The 14,206-nt window shown below is 51.3% G+C and overlaps 3 protein-coding genes across 3 annotated transcripts; all 3 read right to left on the reverse strand.

Moving 5' to 3' along the window:
- Positions 1-1,204: 1,204 nt before the first annotated feature.
- BU24DRAFT_102123 (uncharacterized protein) lies at positions 1,205-2,204 on the reverse strand. Its single transcript, XM_033520710.1, has one exon. The coding sequence runs from the start codon at positions 1,775-1,777 to the stop codon at positions 1,247-1,249; it is 531 nt and encodes a 176-aa protein (XP_033387021.1). The 5' UTR covers positions 1,778-2,204; the 3' UTR covers positions 1,205-1,246.
- Positions 2,205-2,630: 426 nt separating this feature from the next.
- On the reverse strand, positions 2,631-5,098 carry BU24DRAFT_430835 (uncharacterized protein; the record flags this gene model as incomplete). The annotated part of the gene is made up of 3 exons (XM_033529835.1): positions 2,631-4,531; positions 4,652-4,765; positions 4,996-5,098. The coding sequence occupies 3 exons, from the start codon at positions 5,096-5,098 to the stop codon at positions 2,631-2,633; spliced, it is 2,118 nt and encodes a 705-aa protein (XP_033387022.1).
- Positions 5,099-12,003: 6,905 nt separating this feature from the next.
- On the reverse strand, positions 12,004-12,881 carry BU24DRAFT_102036 (uncharacterized protein). Its single transcript, XM_033520709.1, has one exon. The coding sequence runs from the start codon at positions 12,724-12,726 to the stop codon at positions 12,247-12,249; it is 480 nt and encodes a 159-aa protein (XP_033387023.1). The 5' UTR covers positions 12,727-12,881; the 3' UTR covers positions 12,004-12,246.
- Between the last annotated feature and the right edge of the window lie 1,325 nt (positions 12,882-14,206).

Here is a 14,206-nt window from a genome sequence, read left to right on the forward strand (position 1 = left end):
AGACATAGACAGACATAGACAGATATAGACAGACATAGACAGACACGACATAACCTGTAGAAAAGAAAGAAGCAAAGAGGGCAATAAAAGAGAAGATATTTTCAATCATTATTTAATTATTCAATTAATAGGAAGTAGACACTTATCAGGCGCAGAGCCTTATTCTGTCTAAAAATAAAAATATATGTAGCAGCTAGATAGATACCTTAGTACTTATTACTAGACAGCGTGCAATAACAAAATACAATATACACACACGCACACATTTTCTTTATATTAGAACACCATCATACTTAATAAACTCTATCTAATTACCTATTGCACCGCTTCCAACCCCTAAAATAACCAGTCCAGACACCTTACCCTCAAATCAAACCAAAAACCTTAAACCAAGTATCCTTCCCCCTCCCCCTCCCCTCCCCTCCGTCCCTGCATCACACACGAACCACGCACCACCACGCAGCCATGCGCACGCCTGTGCTTGTACTACATGACGTACATACATCACATCACATCACATACACACACGCACCACTGCATTGACGCAACCCACGAACCTTCCTCGCAGCTAGCTAGCCTAGCCACGCATAATTCATCCAACTATGCATACATACCTACCTAGGTACACACGACACTTCGCTTCTCCTTGCATTGCTTCGCTTCGCTTCGCGCGTCTGTGTGCGTGCCTGTAGGCTGTACGCCATATAGGCGTGCGCTTAAATGTGTAGTCTGAGTCTCCTGTTGCGCATGTGTGTACTGAGTAGGTTGTGGTGTCGTAGGGCTGGTAGTTGCAACAATTCCTAATGTTGTGCATGTAGGGAGTACATCAAGGGTAATTTACAAGAGAAATGCGTCGATAGAGTCATTGCTTGAATTGATAAGTTTTAATCATCATACGTCGTGTGAGGATGTAGTATAGAGGTGCCCTGACATCCCCTAAAAGAGTTGTCTATTTCCTTGCTATGATAGTAATAATAAAAGAGGCGGATTTCTGTTCTATATCGTTCTTTCCTGTGCTGGTCTGTTAGGTTCTGTCGCACAATGCTACTTGCTGTACTCATCAGTTAATATTTGTCTACCTACTGTATGAGATTGTCGAATCGAGTCACATCGATCGACTAGTAAGAGCGAGGGGTTAGACATATCAGGATGGCCTCCGCCTCACATACACACACATACACACGAGCAAATTCAGAAGAGCAGATATAGCCGATAATCAATAAATAGCAGTATGATTGGAAAAATGTCACGATTGTAGAACCCCATCCTTCCGAAGCCCGCGGGGCCTGGAAATCCAATACCGACAGACCGACACCAACAACCCCGACACCCCCCTCAAACCATGCGAGAGTAAAGATATTATTTGGAGATGGAGGAAAAGGGTGCAGCAAAACACAAACATGGCAAAGCAGAGAGGATAGAGAAAAATTGGGCAAATATTGGGGGGAATCCGTTCAACGACGCTCTGAACCACCGGGTGCATGGGATTAGAAAAAGTGTTAGAGTGAGAGGCGAAGGAATATAGTTCAGGAAGAGAGACAAGATAAAGTATTATTAAGAATTGTAGAAAAGTTCCGGGGAATAAAGAACGATCTGTGAGAAGTAGATGTGAGAAAGAAAGAGAGAATAAAGAAGAGTAATTGGAGAAATAGCACAATCTGGCGAACTTTGATAGGTGGAAGGAAAGAGGTAAGAAAGACCGAAGGCAACCCCATGCGTACCAACAAACTAACACTCGAGTGATGCAGAGAAGGAAACAGACCCTTGCGAAACCCATGCAATGCAAGTCCCTATAGTGAGGCAGATCCCTACAATGCGACCCAACACAAAGTCCGAACGCAGTAGGAAATGCCAGCAAAACGAACAAACTCGGAATGATCTGTAAATGCAATGCTTGCAACGAGAGTGACGAAACATTCTTGAGCCGTCCAAACCCACTCCCTGGAACGGTCGCTCAGGCATATGTCAAACCGCTAGAGCGACCCCTGCACGGCCCGTTGCGTGCATGGCAGGCAGCCACTGCAATGACCAGTCCCATTGGCGCAACTGCGTGGCGAAGCAGACTGCGACCGAATAATATCATATTAAGATGAAACTAAGGATGTGCCCGAATGCCATGCTGTGGACATACTTCGTGCTCGCATTCTCTTTATCCTCGTAATTGCTGACTTTTCAGGGTGTGGACATTACTCGGATGCGTCGTAGGGTAGTCGTCGCCTGAAGGCCGTGTGCGAGTGGACGGACGGAGAGAGATGAGTGTGTACTTGTGTGTCGTTGCGAAAAGCCTCGAAGAGTGGACCGAGAAGCTACCGTGTGGAGATGAAGCAGGCGATGGATTAAATGGGTAAACTTAGTATACAGGGTATGTATGGGGAAAGGAAGTAGGGCGAATGAAGACTGAGAAGAGAAAAATGGATATCCTCCATGCTATTGCAATAAACTGGTTCAATTTGCCATTCATGATTTCACCTCCTCGTGAAGGTCTCCCAGTGCTGCTGAGTAAGGCAGGAACCGCGTTCAAGCTACTGTGAACGAACGAGACCGCACAATACCGGGCGGGTCCGGTTAGACTTCCTCGACCGTGAAACCTACGTGAGGAGCCAAGCGACATGTGGAGATGACGCAATGCCTCAATAGTTCTGCCAGCCAGGCTGAGGAGCTTGCCCTTGCCCTCCCGGAGCCCATCCAGGCATGCCAGGCTGCTGTGGAGCGGACGTCTGGTGTTGCTGTTGCTGTTGCTGCTGGTGCTGCTGTTGTTGCATGAACTGGTGGGGGCTTGGGCTGGGTTGATAGGGATTCTGTCCCATCGGGGGATATCCGCCTTCATTATTCATGGGGTTCATGGTCTGGTACTGCTGGACAGGCGTACCATGCATGGAGCCGCTGCTCTGGACCTGGTGAAGCTGAGGTGAAGCGTGCATAGGCGAAGGCTGCGGGTGTGGCGACTGCTGGGCCGAGCGCTGAGCATACTGCTGCATGTTGTGCTGCTGGGAGAGGGGCGAAGGCTGTGGTGGGCCCTGTGCCCACATGTGCGGTGGAGCGTAGCCGTGGCTTGGTGTCTGGCCCTGGAGCATGCCAGCCGGAGGAAGGCTCTGCGGCATGCCTTGGGGTGGTAGGCCCATGCTTGGAGGGCGCCTGTGCATCTGATCATTCCGAAGAGGTGTATGCTGAGATGCCATGGGCGAGGGTACCATGGGGTTCTGTGTATGGGACGGCGGGCGATAAGACTGCGGAGGCAAGGTAGCTGGCTGCCTCTGTGGAGTTCCGGTCACCGCTGCATACTGGTTGGAGGGGAGGGGAGCATTTGCGGCAGGGAGATGAGGAGACTGGACCGCTTGGGTGACCTGAGGGGATCCCTCTGCTTCTGCTGTAGCAGGTCGTTGAGGTTGTGCGGGGGGCTCATGAGGACGAGCCCAATAGTTCTCGAGGTACTCCTTGCGGTTCTTGCGCGACTGCTCTAGTTGCTTGTTGAAATCAGCAGACTGAGCCGCCTGCTGCATGATCTCGCCGGCTCCACTGGGCCTGCTCGAGTCCTGGTACGGTGCACCCGAGATCTCTTGTCTCGGTCGCTGAACGCCACTGTAGTCTCGTGGCTGCATGTCGGCCGTTGTCCGGTGGTTGAAAGGCTCGGAGTTCGCTGCAGGAACGGTCCCCGGCGCTGCGGTGATGCCGCCAAATGGTTGGATTTGACCCATCCCCATGCCAGAGTAGTCCTGCTCGAGTTTGCCAGTGTAGGGACCTGGATGTGCGAATGCCAAGTTGTGTGCATTCGCCTGGTTGGCTTCCGCAGCGGCAGCCTCTCTGGCCTTCGCGGCGCCTGGCCTCTTCTCCCCGGCAGCATCTTCCTCTGTGAAGCCCTGTTTCTTGGCTTTGCTCTCCCAATAATCATCACGAACCCTTCTGCCATTCACAACCAGTCTGCTTCCGAATTGACGGAACATGGATCGCGCAGTGACGATGGCAATCTGGCGAGACCGGTAGGAGTAGGGTAGGATCTCCTGATGGATGAGGTCATCCTTCTCAGGCTGCGTGGCAATGATTTTGAAGAGAGATCTGTTCTTGTTAAAGAGCAAATAAGAATCCCTATATCCGAGAACGCGGGCGCATTCAGTTGCAAGCATGAACAGCTTCTTCCCTCTGTTAGGCACAAAGAATGTGCGGCAGCGGTACACGCGCCCATCCAATGGATGTCCTAGCTGTGTCACCTTGGTCTCACCGGCTTCATCAATCTCGCGGGGTATATATTCGTCGCCTTCGGGGTTCAATTGATCGGTGGTGTGATCTCTTACGGTTGGCAAGGCCTTGAGGACCGGAGGCTTCGTATAAGTGGGTTTTGCTGGCGGAGAAGCTTGCTTGGGCGAAGCTCTCGGGATCGCAGTGTTCTGTATCTGAGGTGTCTGTACAGGAGGGGCGGGACCTGCGCGGGTTGTTGGTGGGAGTACTTGCGAGACATTGCTCGAACTTGCAGAGTGTGGGATCTTACCTGGCTTGGGCGGGCGACCGCGCTTTCGTGGTTTGCCATCATCTAAATCTATTCAAATCGTCAGCATGGTTGTTACTACAGCGGCGAGTTGATGCGACGAGATACAACACGATGAAATCTCATCTTCGTCGCACTCTGTATCGCGCTGAAGGCGTATTAGCAACGTACCATCGCCATTTTCTCCTTGTCGCGCATCTCCAAAGCTGTGATCTGGGGAACGACTGCGTTTAATTCCCCGTGTTTGTTGTTGTGCCACCGACTGTGACTGATTCCCGTGCGCGCCTGTTGAACGCGAGTTAGCACATGAACGGTTTTAGAAACGGGAAGCTGCGACGGATGTAACAGTTGCGATCGCGCGTGATCGCGCACATCCACGCCGTCCTAGAGGACGGTGATCGTGAATGACGATCGTAATTTTGCACCTCCAAGTAAATGCTCTGAGATGTGTTGCGTCGAGCACTGAAAGAAAAGAGACGCCGCTGTTTTCCGATTATTCTCATTGATTCACGTACCTGCGGAATTCAGCGCTGCTGGGTTGATAGTCCCCGACGTATCCATGATGCCGTTCCCAATACCGCCGTTTGACATAGCCTGTACGGGATGCATTGAGTACATTCCAGGCGTCGCAAGGAGCGGCCGAGCTCACGGGCAGCTCCGGGCGGTCAGCGCGCAAAGCACGAGGCCAATGGAGACTGTATATCTATTGTGAGATGTAAGCGCAGTGCTCTAAGAGCAACGAACAGGGGAAGTGCGGCGCGGGAGAAGCATGCGGTGGCGATGTGTCGCGATGGATGGATGATGTTTGTGGTTGTGTGGTGGTGGTGGTGGGATCCACGGCGAGGACGGTGTGTGTGGACGCGGGAGTAGCTGCGCGTTCCCGAAGCCTTGGCGCTGTTCTGGGAACAACTGCTCGATCCGAGCGTCAAGAAACGTCAAGACTAGTCGGAGGGAGCGAGGTCCAGTAATGCGCGACGGAGGGGGACTCGCGAACCGGATGCGCGAAAGGGTGGGAAGATGCAAGGTCGACGGGAAGGGGTGGTCGCACGGGCTGTGGCCGATGGGGGAAGAATAAGAATAGGATTACCTAGTATGTAGAGGGTCGAAGGCAAGCAGATGATAGCCAGCAAACACAGAGAGAGAGTCTCTCAAGCGACAGAGTGTCGCAAGGTAGCAGCTGTCAGGCTGGGGCTGGGCGTCGAGGCGGCGGCGGCGGAGGCGAAGGGGTGGTAGTGGTTTAGGAACCGCTGGGATGTGGGAAGAAGAAGTTAGGGTAGAGTGTGAAGCGTGTATGTCTGTGTGTGTGCGTGCGTGTGCGTGCGTGCGGGTGTATGAGTGGGTGTGCAGACTGTGGAGTGGAAATGTCTGTGTAAGAAGATGGGATGAACGACGATGGATGGGTATGGTATGGTAAGGGTAAGTGTGGTGTGTGGTAGGTGTGTGTGGTATGGTATGGTATGGGTAGAAATGGGTGGGTGATGGGATGAGTGATGGCGGGAGGGGGGAATGGATGATGAAAGGTGGATGGATGGATGGATGTGATGGATGGGGAGGGGGGAGGGATGTGTTGATGGATGAATGAATGAATTGAATGATGAAAGAAGGATGGGGTGGCAGGTGGGTGGATGAAGGAGACGTCTTGGGTCCGGGAAATGGAAAGAAAAGAGTGAGAGCGTAGTAATTTTTAGTGCGTTTGGCGGTAGCGGCACTAGTGGAATTGATTAGTGGGAGACTGCGAGTTAATAGCTTAATGGTGGTTCTCCGTAGGTTTAGTGTCGTTTCGTTGGCTCCTCGGTCTTTGCTGATTCGGTTCTCGGTTTGATTTGATTCGATTTGATTCGATTTCGATTGCGACTCTGCCTTTGGCCTGTTCTGTTCCGGTTTGGTTTGCCTTTTGGTGCTTTGATGGAATAATGGGATTATGAGGCCTTCGAATTAGCGCGGGTTTGCGGCTAAGCTTCGATGACGAATGACGAGTGACGAGTCGCAATAATGCTGATCGCCTTCTCCCTGATAATATGTGGAAGGAGGATGAGAATTAGGATGATAGAGGATGATGCTGGTGATGGGTGACGGTCCACGGATGATGGAGGATGATGATTACTACAACGCCTTGGCTTGGGTAGACGAGGAATTTCGGCAATGCGGGACAAGGATCCACTCACTACTACAATTACTGTATATCTGATCCGCAAGGCTGGAGGAGCAGCAAGGCAGAGAGACAAGACAAGAGAATCGTAGAGTGGAATAGGCAAGGGTGTCTATGATGGGCAGGAGGCTATTGCTGGAAATAGCTAACTAAGAAGGACCAAGTGAGAAGTCAGCAATGCAATAATGCAGCAATAATAATGCAATCAGAGAGAAGAGAGGACAGAGAACGAGAGGGAACAAGAGAATAAGCTACGGGACGAGTGTGTGCGAGGGTACGAGGGTACGAGTAATGTGGGCCCATGGCAATAGTAGATGGCGTAAGTGAATGTGCCACGTGAATATGTGTGCAGGTAGTGGACAAGGATAATGGGTAAGGATATGGGTGCTAGAGAGGGTATGGGTATGTACACCGTACAGGTATTGGCCAAGGGTCGGGAATGAATGATGTGAGAGTTGAAAGAGTCCGTCCAGTTGAGAGATTTCGCATGAAAGAATCAATGACTGACTGGCTCATTGGGCAACTGGCTGACTGAGTGACTGATTGATAGGATGACTGGCGAAAGCAGTGAGTAAGAGAAAGGAAAGTAGATGTAAACACCGGCCGTAAAACTGATGATTGACGAACTGGCGATTGACGACCCTCGGACTGACGATGGAAGGCCCCAAGGGACACTGGTGGAGGAGGATATGTCGCCCAAAGGGTAAGCGAAGGCGGCTAGCTAGTCCAAACAAACTAACTCCCAACCACCACAACCACAACTCGGCGAGGCGACAAGGTCAAACCCCGTTTCTTGGAAAGAGACAAATGCTTCCAAGAAGGGAATAATCATCATCCGAAAGGGGAATCCTTCTGTCACCGACAAACGTGCGTGCGTGCAGCGTGCGTGCGTACGTTTGTGTGAGGATGTGAAGAACGAGTACTGTTGATAGAGTGCGTGCGGCGGAAACGGAAAGAAAGGGCGGACGGTGCGCAATCTTGTTTGTTAATTTGTAACTACTGCTGCAGTACTCCGTACCAATATCCAGACGATAAGAGGCGATAGAGAGCAAGCCGGAGCCAGAGCCAGAGCCCGAGGAATAGGTTGAGATATCCTTTGCTCTGTAGATAGAGTGGCGAGTGCGAGTGAGCAAGAACAGATAGAGAGGAATGTTGTGATCGTAATAGGGAAGTGCTGCCCGATTCCGAATGGTGCTGTACCTTATTGCGGCAAACAACAATAAGGATTAAGAATAGCAGCAGCCACAAGGAGAAAAGGACCGAACGACGAATCTCTCCTCCACCGTACACACAAATTACAATCCGCCGTCCACAGACGATGAACGAATTATGTGTAAGTGCACTGATTGTTGCGCTGCACTGTGCTATGCTGTGACACTCACTGGACCAGCCTGGCTCGAGCTGCGCTGCTCTGGCCTGTGCCGCTGCACAGAGTATGCAATGTAGGAGTACGGAGCACAAGTAAGGGTTTCGTTTGTGGTCTGTGATCTGTCGTCCACGGATCGCCGCGTGTGGTTCGTGGTTCGTGGCCAGAGACGACGACGACAGTGACTTGCAGCAGAGGAACTGCGCTGGGGCCCGCAACACCCACCCACCATGCAAGATTCCCGTCGCCGGGATGGGGGGTTGGTTGTTGAAGCCAGCCAGGCCAGCCAGACCAGACCAGACGTCGCAATAAGATAGGGCGGTGCGCGTGTATGCGGACCGAAGCGGGTGTATGTGTGGGTGGGTGTGGGCGCCAGTACCAGTAATAACCAGTAGGCCCAGTAAGTACCCGTACCCGTACCAATGCCAGTGCCAGTGCCGTGCCAGTGCCAGTGTCAGTGCCAACGACGAGTCGATCCAGTTCACTCAATCAATCAAATCAATCGTTGGCAAGCAATGAAACCCGACAAATGTTACAATCGAACGCGTGGAGAAATGGGAAGAAAAGGAAATGATTAACGACAACACGACTTGAAATGAACGAACACGTACCGTACTGAACTGTACCGTTATCGTACCAAACCCCGTTCAAGTAACAGGCGCGCTGCTTCGCTTGCCCAGTGAACAATGGCTGCTGCTGGTGCTGCTGGTGCTGCTGCTGCTGGTGCTGATAATGATGATGATGAATGCTAGATGACTGGCAGACTGGCAGCCTGGGCTGTCCTGTCGTCTATCGTTTGTCGTCTATCGTCTAATCGTCTAATCGTCCGAGCCCTCGAGGGTGCGCACATACGTATATGAACTAAGGTGTGTGATGGGTACCCCAGACGATGTGAATAGGGAGAGACAGCGCTCGCGGCTAAGAGCTCAGAGGCCTGGTTTGTGGATGTGTGTGGGTGTTCACTCTGGGTTCACTGTGAGCGGGAAGGCTGGAAAAAGGGCTGGTGGAGGGGTTTTGGTGGGTGGATGATGGCTGGGGGGTAAATGGGGGAAGCCTTCGAGGGAGGGGTGGATGTGGATGGGAAGGTGCGGTGGTGCACTGACGCGAACGGAATCGGACACCCTGTGAATCTTATTATTGCGCGAGTGAGCGAGCGAGCGAAGCAAGCGGGCGGACGGACGATGCAATAATAATCAAATTATTGGACAATAACGACGGCGATTATGGCGATGATGATGATGCTCGGACTGGAATTGGGTTCGATGGGCGTGGGACAGTGGGACATGGGTATGGGTATGGGCATTGACGCTCCCGGGCGGGAATCCTGATCTGCCCTGCTCTAGGTACTCCGTATTTTGCTTTACGCCTGCTCCTCTAATCGATATATGGCGCTTGGCTTCGACGGCGGCCGCGGGCCTGTCAGTACAAATTAGTACATACGGGACAGGAACTCGATCGCGAGGATCAATTCGATCAGTACGCACGACGGAGTAGTAGTGGACAGTACATACGCTAGGAGATATGAACGATGACCTAAAAGCGACCATAAAGGGTAACGATAGTGCTAACACTTGTGGTAACAGGGTTACAGGAACGTAACAATGACCAGGGCAGACACAACCCGACGGGATCGTATTGATACTCCGTACTGCACAAAAGGGATTGTAGACAGAACAGAATTACAATAATCGGTTTTGCAATCTTTTGCCCCTCAAAAGACATATACAAATAGAAGCATACAAGAAAGATAATGTTTAAAAATGATGAATGAATTGATAGAAGTGAATCAAACATATGCGGGAGCCCTCCACGCTTTCAACAAGAACAATGATAACAATAAACGTGAAACCATATCCACCGGTGGCACAACAGACTGCAAAAGGGTCTGTCGCCTTTCCTACTACTGCGGATGGGGGATTCAGGATGGATGGATGGGGAATTTCTGGACGGCTTCTATCACGCACACACTGCACAGTACGGAGCAGTTAGAGACAACCTCTGAAATTTGTGGATATCTGCATCTGCATCTGCATGAGCATAGGCATAGGCATAGGCATAACATGGACATGGGTTGGTTAATGACAACGGTAGACCTTTGAACCCCAGCTTCTCCACCCCATGGAGAGAGACAGAAACATAACGACCTAGGTCCATTGTTGCACTTGCTACGTAACATAACCTTTCTAGATACCAACCGCTCCGTACCGAATGTAGATACATATCTTGCTGGTCGCAGATTCAGGGTAAAGTAGACGCAAGTGATTACCACAAAAACGAACTTGGCCATAACTATCAAAAAGGGAAGGAAATCGCACATCTATTGTGTATACGGGGTACTCGACGCACGAAGCCGAGCATGCAGGGAAAATCTCTACAGTACAGCTCGGTACAGCAGCAAGCGGTGTCGGCGGGAGTGCCAGTAGTGTAAAGAGCATGTACGGAGTACATACATGTATATGCAGTACGTAGAATGATACTATAGCGAATTGAAGAGGCTGCAGAAGATGTGCATACCGCACGGCTTTTTCTGTGGCCGACGGGCGGCCCCTTCATAGGCCTGCATTTCCTGCGAGCCGTCTTTGGCTGGTGGACAGGCAAAGAGTGGCAGCATCAGACATTGGACAGTGGAGTGCGTTGACCGCTGTGTGGAGGTGGAGAGGATGACCTGCATGAAAAGTGCTTGCTCTGCGCAGGCTGCGCGCTTTGATAGTATTGCAATGTAAATTGGCTCCACCGACTCGGATCTCGATACAAGACAAGGTCTGCTAATACTTGCACTCCAGCCTCCTTGCTTGTTAATCGCCATCGTCGGTCGCTATTATTACTGCTATTGTTGTTGTTGCTGCTGCTTCTGTCGTTATCAGATTTTGGTATCATTGCTCACATCGTGACGTTCGACATCTCTTTACCGATCACCCCTTCGTCCTCCTCATGTTTTGTTGGGTATACTGTAATTTAAGAGCATTACCCGTTCACTGCTTCAGACAGACTGATACGGCACATATTCATAGACCGCATCGCTCGCTCCGCCCGTCCAATATTGCCCGCGCGTAAATAGCACAGTAGTACGATAGTGGAGTCGAGCTATCGGTCGAGCCAAGACCGCGCCACAGGTCACAATTAATCGACCGGCCCGCTCCTATTAATGCCGACTCCAAGTCTAACTTCGAGTATGCTCCATGCCTGTTCGATGGCGATGTGATGTGATGCGATGCGATGCGATGCCATATCGTTCTCGTTCTCTGTCTGTCTGTCTGCCTGCTTACTTGCTTCTCCGTCTGCCTGGTTGGCTGGCCTGGTCTCCGACCCATGCTCGTTCTGCACCGACTATCTGTCCACTCAAGCCCCAAATCAATGTCCTTCCAAACTCTTGCTCGGCCGTTCGCTCGATTTGCTTGATCTCTCAGCTGCGACGACGCCTATCCTGGCAACGCTTCGATGCGACGCCGTGGACGCATGCAGGGTATCGAATGCATCCTTCCCTTCTTCATGACGTCCACCACTAAAATTGCTCTATTCTTGTGCTCTTTGGGGTGGAGAAGGGGGGGGTGTCAGCAGGCAGACGTCGCGAATCAATCCAATGCCCAGCCTCAGAGGTGCATACGCCTAGCACGCACTCGATTGGGCGCACGCATGACCAGGCGGCCGCTTATGCATTCAAACCCATCCATCCTGGATTCCTACCCTTTCATCGCCCTCGCTCTATCAAATTCATTCGTATCGTCTGACTCCGTCCTCGTCCTCTTGCCGATGCTCTGGTTATAGCGCCGTTCGAGCCTCTGCGCGATGCTCATGTAATGCTTGCCCGCCCGCCAGGCCTGCCGCAGCAGCCGAATGAAGAAGTCCGCTTTTTATTAGTGTCCATAAAGGCGATAGATGGGTGGATAGTGCCCGCTCTCCGACTCAACTCAATAATGGAGACTGAATCCTTTTTCTCCTCGCCCGCAGCCCGTCCATCCCGTTCCAATTGCGCCTAGCTCGTCTGCGGCGATCACAAAACTTGGCCGGCCAATCTTTGCAAACATGGGGATAATGCGCAATCCGAGTTTGCTTCGGCGGGGGATGAGAAAAAACCTGTTGCTGTCATGTTATTGCTGCCGCTAGTCTATATGCCCAAAACCGCCAATGCGGATATGTCGCAAGCCTTGTTAAGGTGGAAGGTTTGGGAGACTACGACGCCAGGCAGCTGAGCGACATCAACAAACAACGACGCGATTCTGTCGTTCCGGGACTTGCTTCCCTGCACAATGGTTATGGGCACACACACACCTCGGCGAGAAGAAGCGGTACTGTCCCTGCTCTCCCGAGCCGATAGGCATAATAAGTGTGAGCAAGCTCTGGTATCGAAGTTTGGACGACGATCCGTTCCACAAGTCGTCCCGCTCCGCCCATAAGGGAAGTCTTGGTTCGATTTGAACCCTTCGTGAAATGAGTGACTGGTGGTGCCCCGTGCTGAATCGATCTGCGCCCGTCGTACATGCTTGTATCTTGCATCGCTTCCGCACCACACCCAGCGCCACCACCGCGTCCTAGCTTGAAACGCCATGATCCTCGCACAACGTCAAACATTATCGAATGTGGCCGAGGATCATTAAACCCAAATCGCTTAAATCTAAACTCTAGAGATGATTGAAAGAGACTTATCGCCGAATTATGTAAAGCTGAACATGGTGCCAAATGCGTCCGGGAGTTCGCATGTGTCGATAGCGCTACTAGTTCGTGATGATCCATATCGAGAATCGTCGAGTTTCAGGGATTAGCTAGGCGTTCAACGCGTCATGAACTTTGGGTAGACAAGGCACGTTCAAGAGAGGCTGTGCAACCGTGGGACGTATGTCTCAGTCCAACTCTTGTCATATGCTCCTTCTGCAGGGTCCCATTGCGCCGTTGATGAAAGGATACAAACCCCGTAAGTCCTTGACTTCTGCATCTATTCAATCTGTTTAATGTCCATGAAAGATCGTCATCGTTACCTGACTCACGAACATTCAAAGAAACAGTAGATAATGATGTTCTGGAACATTTTTCATGCAAATGAGACATGCAGGCGGTCGGTTTTGGGATATCTGAGCAGCTAAAGCCCGCCCTTGCCCCTCCTTGTATGAGGGTCCGGATCAATCTGGAGAAACGGCATGTGCAAAGATGGACGATGCCTAGAATGGAAGAATGTCGAGCAGATGAAGCTGAAGTCCTGGAAGTGGCCACAGTGGCTCTCATGTCATCCCTGTCGTTGCCAATGGAGTTGCCTCCTCGACCTATTCCTTGCCCAAATATCAGGCCACCGAGTTTCCCAATAGCTTTCCAAGTAATGGAGGGGCAAATTGGAACGGCCTTTGCGACCTGATGGGCCTTAGGATTACGAGAAAAGCCAGCTAGAGGAGGCTGTGAGTACGTTGAGGCTTCCTTTGAGACTCCAATTTGATATACACCAAAGCTTCGGCCGGATGAGATTGTAATAGATCCTAAGTGTCAAGATATCATTAAGAATAGCTTACTGGAGCCACTTCCCTTATTGGTGGCCTAGCGATCCGAATGATTCCATGCTATAGTCCAGATATGCGCCACAGAGTGTATGTCTCTTATCGTGACTCAGCGGTCGGCAGGAGGCCGAAGCCGTCCCGCACAACCAATGACGCAAGTTGACAGGCAATCGAAACGGTCGAGTACGGCTGCCTAGACTCTCCACGATATGCCGTGGCGACATCGCACGCTGATTGATGGGCAAGATCATTGCATTCATAATCATCTGATGCACACATTGTCAACAAGACAATAGGTTGGGTGCTTTGTCTTGGTATCCTGGGATCTTGGGCGGGGGGCAATTTCTTACACAACATCTACATCTCCGGAGACTTGGTGAGAACGCGAGGCAGAACGCAAAGCCATGGCTGTACATGATTTCGATTCGTCCAGTCGGAAGTGAGGTATTGTAGAAGCTTGTTTCAAAATACCGAAGAAACGGAAGATAGGCTTGGCCAATGTTCGTACAATAGGTCATATGTGCAGTGGTGGGGACTCTTGATCCGGGGTCGCCTTCGGCATCGATTGTTTGCCTTTGTCGCACAGCTTTGGCGGTGAAGCAGTGCTACTTTCCAGTCGACCGGCATCTTCCGAGGGGTACTCCCTTCGACTCTCCTCCGGTCGTTAAGGAATGTGGATTATGCAAAGTCACGGACAAGCTCTAGAGAATTCTTTGCACTTAGCAACGGTT

Source organism: Aaosphaeria arxii (genome assembly GCF_010015735.1).
Source record: "Aaosphaeria arxii CBS 175.79 unplaced genomic scaffold BU24scaffold_2, whole genome shotgun sequence".
Lineage (NCBI taxonomy): Eukaryota > Fungi > Ascomycota > Dothideomycetes > Pleosporales > Aaosphaeria > Aaosphaeria arxii.

What these genes read in the sequence shown, in the direction of transcription:
- BU24DRAFT_102123 (XM_033520710.1), bottom strand. Translation starts at nt 1,777, where the DNA reads ATGGGTTTCGCAAGGGTCTGTTTCCTTCTCTGCATCACTCGAGTGTTA.
- BU24DRAFT_102036 (XM_033520709.1), bottom strand. Translation starts at nt 12,726, where the DNA reads ATGGATCATCACGAACTAGTAGCGCTATCGACACATGCGAACTCCCGG.